Consider the following 8,901-nt stretch of genomic DNA (forward strand, 5'->3'; position numbering starts at 1 on the left):
ACGGGCCCCTCATGGGGCTCGTCAGTGGAGCTGCAAGGCCGGCGGTGGCGGCCGGGACCGTTGGGGGCGGGGTGTGTGGCCTTATGACACACTTCCGGTGATGTCAGGGGGTGTGGCCTCATGACACACTTCCGGTGATGTCAGGGGGTATGGCATATGCTAATGAGTTATGCTAATGAGTTCCCCTAGCTCTTTTTCTACGAAACGACCCCTGGTCACCACCCTCTGCTTTGTCGGACAGTTCGCTCTCTCTCTCGCAGCTTCCGCCTTTCGTCTCGCCAGTGCCTTGTCATCCTCCTCGGCCTCTGCCTTCGTCCCCCCTTTTATTCCCCCTCTGTCTCACCTGTTTTCCCGTGTTCCGCCCTCCGACCCGCCCCCTTCTCTTATGCAGGGGCGCTGAGCCGTGGGTGTGGTTTCCTCACGGCTCTCTGTCTCCGGCCCTAGTGGTCGTGTCAGTCCCGCGTCTCTCCCTCCCCAAGCTGCTGTGGGCGGACCCTCGCGCCTGTTCTCTTCTCTGGTCTCCTGTTCTCTTCCCGAGGTGCTTCCCTGTGGGGCTGGCCGCTCCTCGGGGATGACGTCACCCAAACGATTTGGAATCGCCCCGTTGGGCCCACCCAGGGGACGCGTCGCTGCCGCGGCGGGTCGACCTCGATCTCCGGTAGGTTCCGGTGTGGTCTGGGCTGGGGCAGTTGGCAGCATCGGAGTCCCGAGTGGCGGCGGCCAGCCCTGGGATGGCTTGCCCTCGGGACACATATTATGGGGGGGGGGGTTGGTCAGGGAAATCCCACCAATCCCATAAACCTTCGCTTCCAGTGTCAGATCAGAGCCTCGTGCCAGCTGAGCTTGCAGTCCAATCAGGGATTTCTGTTGGAAATATGCACAGCCCACTTCCATTCTGGGATCTCCGTGCTCATTTCACATATTTCTTGAAACCCCTGAGGAAGGAGGGCCAAACTGGCCGTTGAGCCGGACGTGCAGAACAGAGTCCTGACTACATGCGGGCCAGATTACATTCCGGTATCTCCCTGTTCAACACAGATGCCATCTTTGGTCCCAACACAGGGAGGGTCAACCCAAAGCCCCGCTTCACTCAGTTGGGTTTTCTATACGGCAGAAGACTCACCTGGTCATGCTAGACATTCCCAAAACAGATGTTATTGTTGAAGCCTGATGGAAAAATATAATGACAGCGTTAGAAGAAGAAGAAGAAAAAGAAGAAGAGGAGGAGACTGGATTTATACCCCGCCCTTCACTACCCAAAGGTGTCTCAGAGCGGCTTACAAACTCCTTTCCCTTCCCCTCCCCACAACAGACACCCTGTGAGGCAGGCGGGGCTGAGAGAGCTCTGACAGAGACTGCTCTTTTTCAAGGATAGAACTATGGCTTGCCCAAGGTCATCCAGCCAGGTGCAAGTGGAGGAGTGGGGAATCAAACCCCGTTCACCCAGATTAGAGTCCGCTGCTCTTAACCACTACAACAAACTGGAGGAGGAGGAGATTGGATTTATACCCCACCCTTCACTACCCAAAGGTGTCTCAGAGCGGCTTACAAACTCCTTTCCCTTCCCCTCCCCACAACAGACACCCTGTGAGGCAGGTGGGGCTGAGAGAGCTCTGACAGAGACTGCTCTTTTTCGAGAACAGCTATGCCAGAGTTATGGCTTGCCCAAGGTCATCCAGCCAGGTGGAAGCGGAGGAGTGGGGAATCAAACCTGCTTCTCCCAGATTAGAGTCTGTGCACTTAACCACGACACCAAACTGGCTCTAGTTTGCAGCGGGTCTAGAATGATGTCAAGCCACAGTGGCAGACTGCAAAAAGAAGAAAGAAACTGTGAGGTAACTGCGCTAGATAATGTTTCAATAATAATCACAAAATTGTACAAAAATGTGTGCAGAAAATTATATAAATATACAAGACAACAGAAAATGATGTGTTGACGATGGTCTCCGGAATGCTCTATCGTTTCGATACTATTCTTCTTCCGAGAGTGAATGAAGAATAATGCATTATACAAGCACCTTGCCCCAGGAACATTCTGTCAGAGAAATTCTTGCAATTAAGTCATGATACATCGGTGAATATTATGGATTTTTGATACCTACTAGTTGAAAAGACAGACCAAGAGTCGCTGTTTTCATTCACTCTCGGAAGAAGAATAGTATCGAAACGATAGAGCATTCCGGAGACCATCGTCAACACATCATTTTCTATTGTCTTGTATATTTATATAATTTTCTGCACACATTTTTGTACAATTTTGTGATTATTATTGAAATATTATCTAGCGCAGTTACCTCACAGTTTCTTTCTTCTTTTTGCGGTCTGTTCTGCGACTGTGGCCATCATTTTTGAGCCACAAGCCACAGTGGCAGCCAGAGGCACAGGGCGCCCAACAGAGGCAACGTCAAAACCACATTACGTTTGAAAGCAGATGCCATCAAAATAGAGAAAATAAATTGTCTGCCTTGTGAGATTCCACTAGGCCTGATAGTGTCAGGAAGTTGGCTTTGTAGTTCATTCTCAACGGAGATTCTCCAGACTGGGGGTTCCCAACACGGTGCCCGTGGGCACCATCGCGCTCACCAACACCGTTTCCGCCACCCACCAGGTTTCTGGAGGAAGTGGGTGGGTGCCAGATTTGATTGGCTGTGCAGATTTTTTTTTTAAAATGTTGCTTCGGCTGCCACCCGATCCCAGCACAAAGCATCCATACAGTGTTACTGAAGTTAAGGGGTGGCCATCATTTTGCGGCTGGTCATGCCTCCTGCAGCAGAATTCCAACCCCTGCTCCAAACTGGTGGCTGGCCACCTCGTGAGTCTTACAAAGTACTTTGCGTTCAAGTACCGCCAAGTCCCTTTGGACTTAGGCGCTAAAGACACGGGAAATTCCATGCTGAGTGCCAGAGGCCGCCCAGAGCACCATGACGGAAAATGACTCACCAAGTGGGGATGGAGGCCGATCTGATCAAAGGAATCGGAAGTGAAGACGCTCTCCTGCACTTGTTCCACTGGAGTCCTATAAAAAGAAGGCAATTTTTTCTCAAAACAACTGTTTGGCAGAATCGGCACTACGCCAGGGAGGGAAGGTTCTACCCATAGAGTAAGGAAAGTCCCTCCGCTGTAGGGCACGTATGCAGACGCTGCATTTCGGTGACAAATCAGTGTTCCCTCTAAGCTCAGTTAGTGTGAGCTAGCTCACAGTTTTTTAGCCTCTGGCTCACACGTTTTTGCCTTCGCCCAGGAAGGATGGCTCCAGAGCAAACTAATTTTATGCAGGAGCCAAATCGCTGGCTCACAACTTTAATGCCGGTAGCTCGCAACGTAGAATTTTTGCTCACAAAACTCCACAGCTTCGAGGGAGCGTCGGTGACAAGAAATATATTTCTTACATGCCCGGAAAGGAAGGTTCTACCTATAGAGTAAGGAAAGTCCCTCCACTGTATGGCATGTATGCCAATGCTGCGTTTCGGTGACAATCAATACATTTCTAACAAAGCTTGATGAACCACAATACCTCTGCAGGTCTGGGATTTCCGGGTTGTTTCTGAAGAGAGAGGACGTTTTCACCGATGGCCTGCTGCTGCTTGCACTGCTGCCCTTCCCCTCAGGCAAGGAGTTCTTGGGAGGAGACTTTGGTGGGCCCAATCCCTTGACGCCCCTTGGAGGGTCCATCGCCCATTTCTTGGCTTGGGGTGGAGGCAAGTGTAACTTCTGCTTTGGGGGCATGCCTTCCTCCAGCCACCGGAATGTTCTTTTCAGAGCCTTACGCTGCTGGAGATGTTCAGAAGCAGAGGAGGGAAAGGAACAGATTCAGGGATCAATGCACGTACCGGAAGCGAAAAGAAAGAGGCAGCCAAAGCAGTGAGGACCACGAAAAGTGGCATGTAAGACGACACAGATTTTGTCCCTGGATCCTTCGTGCTGAATTGACAAGATCTGAAAATCTTTCTTTGCAAAAAGAAAAAAAAAAGTCAGTTTCCTGGGGCTAAACAGACAGGAGGAGGCTCAATGGCTCCCATTCAGTTCAATGGGATGGCATAAGAGGGTTGCCATCTGGGAAAGGGGCATCCACCCCTCACCTCACAGACATGGCAGGGGGCAGAGTCAACAGTACCTTGCTGCCCCATGTCTTTACTCTTAAACCGTTGGTTTTTTTAACATTTTATTATCAGGATATAACAACATGTCCAATATTATAGCATTACATCATTCACAATATACCCTTTTCCCCTTTCACCCTCCCTCCCCTTCTTCAAGCTTCCCGCGGTGCTCCCACCCCCACCATTTCTTCCTCTAAGCCAAAACTTAATAGGTAACAAGTTTTTTAACTACCTTAATCTTGTATTCAACTTTATAGGCAACAATTTCTTTAACTACAATCATCTTCTATCTGACTATTTCCTCATTCTATTCTTAATAATTATCAGAGCAAAATAAATTGTTCTTAACATCCCAGTGTTTCTCTAAATATTCTTTAAAGTCCATCCAGTCTGCAAAGAATTCTTCATCTTCTTCATTATTGAGTTTTCTTGTCAATTTGTCCATTTCTGCCATAAAAAGCAACTTCCTTATCCATTCCCAAATCTCAGGTATTCGTTCTTGTTTCCGTTAAGCCAGCTGTTCTCATTCACTATTCCCAGGGGAAAGAAAACCCTTTCAGAACCACCCGGTCTCCATCCACGCACACCCCATCAAGGACCTGGCAAACTCCCCCCCCCCCCACTCATTGCAGCGCGGGGCGTAGTCTCGAAGCTTTCCTTCACCTGCTGTTCCCTTCAGAGTACACAGCGAACCCCAGCGCCCCTGTGGTTCTGGTTCCACTGGAAGTTCTCAGGCAGACACAGCACCACCGCCTTTCCCAGAGGGTGCTCTCCTCGTCTCCCTCCGCTTCTCCTCTTGGTAATCAGAGCAGCTTTCGTTTCAACGTTGCTCCGATTCAGAAAAAGGCTCATTTTAAGCAGGATCACCCCCAACTTGGCAACATGTCAGGATCGGACCTTAGCCTGACTATTGGTCATGTATTTGTAACTGTGACTCACTGATGTACACAGCTGCTCACTGTTATTAATCACCCCGCTTGAGCTCTTTTGTGCTTTAGGCTTATAATTCCCAAGCTACTTCTGCGCACCTGCAGGTGCTGTCTACGCGGTCCTCCCCTGACATTCCGGAAGGAAGGGGATTAAGACATGTATGTGTGAACTGTAGATTAGCTGCGCTAGCACCTCTGTGAAAGGAAGCCTCCTCCGCAGGGGCCAGAGAGAACTTCGCCGTTTCTAATTCTCATGGCCTTGGGTGGAAGAAGGGGGGGGGGAGGAGACATGTGCACACACACAACATTGCTTTCTACTGTGTCAGACCCAGGGTCTATCAAGGTCGGTATTGTCTACTCTGACTGGCAGCAGCTCTCCAATGTCTCAAGGAGAGGTCTTCCACATGAACTGCTGCCTGATCCTTTTAACCGGGGACGCCACGGGGATTGAACTGGGCACTGAATGAGGGACCTTGCGGCACGTCAAGGAGACCCTCTAGCAACTGAGCCACAGTCCCCACTTCACTCCCCAGTTGGGACTCACATGGGGCCTTCAATGGCTCGACAGGTAAGTTATCAAAATTAAATGAGAGCAACAGACACCCTGCTCAACTCTTCACCATGTAACATGCCACAGATGACACAACCTGTGCGTTCAGACGCGGCGTTTCAGCCGGCATAAACTGCACAGTGCAGTTTATGCCGGCTGAAACACGATCACACTCACTACCACTTCGGTTGCCCCTCCAAGTAGAAAAACGGGCTTTCTTGATCTCAGCCTCAGCAAATTAGGCTGTCCTCGGCAAATGAGGGCTGAAAAGTCACAGAGCGACGGAGTGTGTGTGTCAAACGGGAATCAAGAGTTCAACGACTTCATAGGGGGGGGGCATTCCTAGTTGGAAGATGGGGCAGAGGCAGGGATCCAGACGCCCCTCCCCTGGGGTCTTCTCGGATTAAGAAGAGGTCAGATCCATGCCCTTTTCAGATGGTGCCATTTCTTCTGAGCTTAAAAAAACAACCTCCAAACTGGAGAACACATTTTCCCCCTCCTGCGCCTTTGTAATACATTCCAACCCGACAGGAGGGGGTGGGTGGGGAATCCTCCTCCTGCCCCCCAAGCCCCCCACCCCTCCCCTGCTCACCCCACACTTCCTACCCCAGCTGCAGCCCTGCTTCCCAGCGATAGGCATTCACATGCTCCTGCCCCTTGTTCTCGAGCCCAGTTTCAGACGGAAGTGCTGCTGCTGCTTCCTTTCCCCCTCTACCCTCCGGAAAGAAGCGCTGCTCTCCAGGCACCGCCGGCCATGGGCCTTTTTAAAAAAAAAAAAAAAGGCCACGGTCGCCCAAGCGCACATCGCATACTTTTTAAAAAAATGGCGGGGGAAATCGGAAGCGGCTGTACAACGTTGGAGAGCGTTCAGACGGGGGGGACAGCGATTACAACCGTTGTACTCAGGATACCACCACTTGGGGACCTAGTGGCAGAGTACAACGGTGTAAAGCTGTTTACAACGGTTAGGGACGGAAGGCAGATGTTCGCTGTGTGAACGCCGGTTAGTACACCGATTGCAACCGGCACCTATTCCGTTGTAAATGCCCCGTCTGAACGCACCCAACATGTGATAAAAGACACCAGGGTGTGTGTGTGGGGTTTGTTTTTGTTTTTTTTACCAAGGACAGCAAAAAAGTTCAGGTCGGACATTTGTTTAAGAACATCAGAAGAGCCCTGCTGGATCAGGCCAGTGGTCCATCTAGTCCAGCATCCTGCCTCACCCAGTGGCCAACCAGTTCCTCTGGAGGGCCAACAACAGGGCAGAGACGCCGAGGTCTTCCCCCGATGGTGCGTCCTGGCTCTGGGATTTAGAAAATTAGTGCCTCTGAACGCAGAGATTCCCCTCAGTCACCCTGGCTAGGATCTACTGATAAACCTATCCTCCTTGAATGGATCTAATCCCCTTTTAAAGTTGTTTATTCCATAGCCATCACCACGGCTATTTTTGGGCAGGAACGCACAGGAATGGAGTTCCGGCTGGCTCCTGAGTTGGCCACACCCAGCAGGAACTCATTAGCATAATAGGCCACACCCAACAGCAGAAACTCATTAGGATTGGCTACATTAGGGGTGTGTGGCCTAACATGCAAAGGAGTTCCTGCTATTAAAAAAACCTCTGGGTTTGGACAACAAACAAGGTAAACAGAATAAGAAGCAAAAAGTGGGTGTGGCTGGAGGAGCACACTTCTGGTAACATGGGGGTGTGGCCTAATATGCTAATGTGCTGTGCTGTCAAGGGTGTGGCCTAATATGTTAACGAGTGTCTGCTGTTGGGTGTGGCCCATTATGCTAATGAGTTCCTGCTGGGCTTTTCCTACAAAAAAAGCCCTGGTCATCACTACATCCTCTGGCAGTGCATTCCACATTTTAATCACTCTCTGTGTAAAGCAGTATTTCCTTTTGTCTGTCCTGAACCTATTACCCATCAGCTTGATTGGATGCCCCCGAGTTCTAGTATTTTGGCAGAGAGAGAAAAATTTCTCTTTGCCAACTCTCTCCACCCCATACATAACCTCTATCTTAACTCCCCCCCCTCATCTCTTTTCTAAACTACAAACTCTTTTCCAGCTGCAATCCTAAACCCCCTTTTGAGGAATTTGGTGGAACTCAGTACTAAAGTTAACACGCATAGTAAAAGTCAGAATCTGAAAGGGAGATTTGCCAACGATTCAACTCTCCTCTGCAGCTGTGCCTTTCACAGCAGCTTGATTCGCAGGAATTAGCTGCTGGAAGTTGTCACCTCCCTCTGCAGCTACCAATCAAGCTTCTGGTGAAGCCACAGGAGCAAGGGCCAACTGAAAAGCTGGCAACCTCAAGCAACACTCAACGACACCCAAATCAGGACAAAAGGCATACTCTGGTTTCCAAAACGTCTTGCCTAAAAAACCCCAAAGGAACTCAAGTTTGCCCTCCAAAGCCAAGCTGCGCGGGCTCCTGATCCTCACAAACACCTAGGTTTGCCAGCTCCTCTTTGGGAAATACCTGGAGATTTTAGGGGTGGAGCCTCAGGAGGGCGGTGTTGGGGACATAATGTCATAGAGTCCAGCTTCCAAAGCAGCCCTTTTCTCCAGGTGAACTGATCTCTGTCGTCTGGAGATCAGCTGTGATAACGGGAGATCTCCAGCTACCACCTGGAGGATGGCAACTTTATAAACATCCCCATCACTTAATTTAAAAAAACAACCCAACAGACTCTCTCCTCCTCCTTATCTGCGAGAAAAAATACCTGCTTTCCCTTGACCGGCTGAGCCTCTGAGGATCTCCTTCGCCCCGCGGAGGCGGGAGGAGGCGAGGAGCTCACGTTGATCAGCAGCTCTTCCTCGGCCGCCATGGCTCGCCTCGGACGGGACTTCGGGAGCGAGAGCCCGGAGGAGCCCCAGGAACCAGCCGCGAACTCCGAGCTCGCCGGCCCCGAGCAGCGCTCCAGCAGCACCCACGTGCGAAAGTGGCCGACGAAGGACCCCAAACAGAGGCGGCTAAGGAGATCCCTGGCGCGCAGCGGCCGCCCAGCGCAGGGGTGGAACTTCTGCTGAGATCTCTGGTCGCGTTCTCTGAGCCTACCTCTCAGTGCTGTTGCAAGAATAAACAGTGAGGGACGAGCCCGTGTACGTATGTGCTCATTCAGGGTACTTTATTGTTGTTTCTTTCTTTTTTTCTTTTTTTAAAAAACGATTTTATTAAAAGATAAGTCAAGTATACATAAACAAGATTACTATTTAAACATTAATGCAGCCTGTAAGTGCAAATTCATTTTAACACAATGCCATCTATTAACTTGTCAGCAGGAACATCTTATTACCTTGTCACTTTCTTGTTATTT

The 8,901-nt window shown here is 50.3% G+C and overlaps 1 protein-coding gene across 1 annotated transcript in view; it reads right to left on the reverse strand.

The window, feature by feature from the left end:
* The window catches only part of DDX31 (DEAD-box helicase 31), a 118,450-nt gene extending 109,940 nt beyond the window's left edge, over positions 1-8,510 (reverse strand). The window contains exons 1-4 of the mRNA XM_015407538.1: positions 8,308-8,510; positions 3,515-3,771; positions 2,941-3,016; positions 1,124-1,167 (exon numbers count right to left, since the gene is read on the reverse strand). Of these exons, the coding sequence (XP_015263024.1) occupies positions 1,124-1,167; positions 2,941-3,016; positions 3,515-3,771; positions 8,308-8,412 (482 nt within the window). The 5' untranslated portion in view covers positions 8,413-8,510. The remainder of the gene's footprint in view (positions 1-1,123; positions 1,168-2,940; positions 3,017-3,514; positions 3,772-8,307) is intronic.
* Positions 8,511-8,901: the final 391 nt, after the last annotated feature.

The sequence above is a fragment of the Gekko japonicus genome, unplaced genomic scaffold (assembly GCF_001447785.1).
Source record: "Gekko japonicus isolate JY-2015 unplaced genomic scaffold, Gekko_japonicus_V1.1 scaffold955, whole genome shotgun sequence".
Lineage (NCBI taxonomy): Eukaryota > Metazoa > Chordata > Lepidosauria > Squamata > Gekkonidae > Gekko > Gekko japonicus.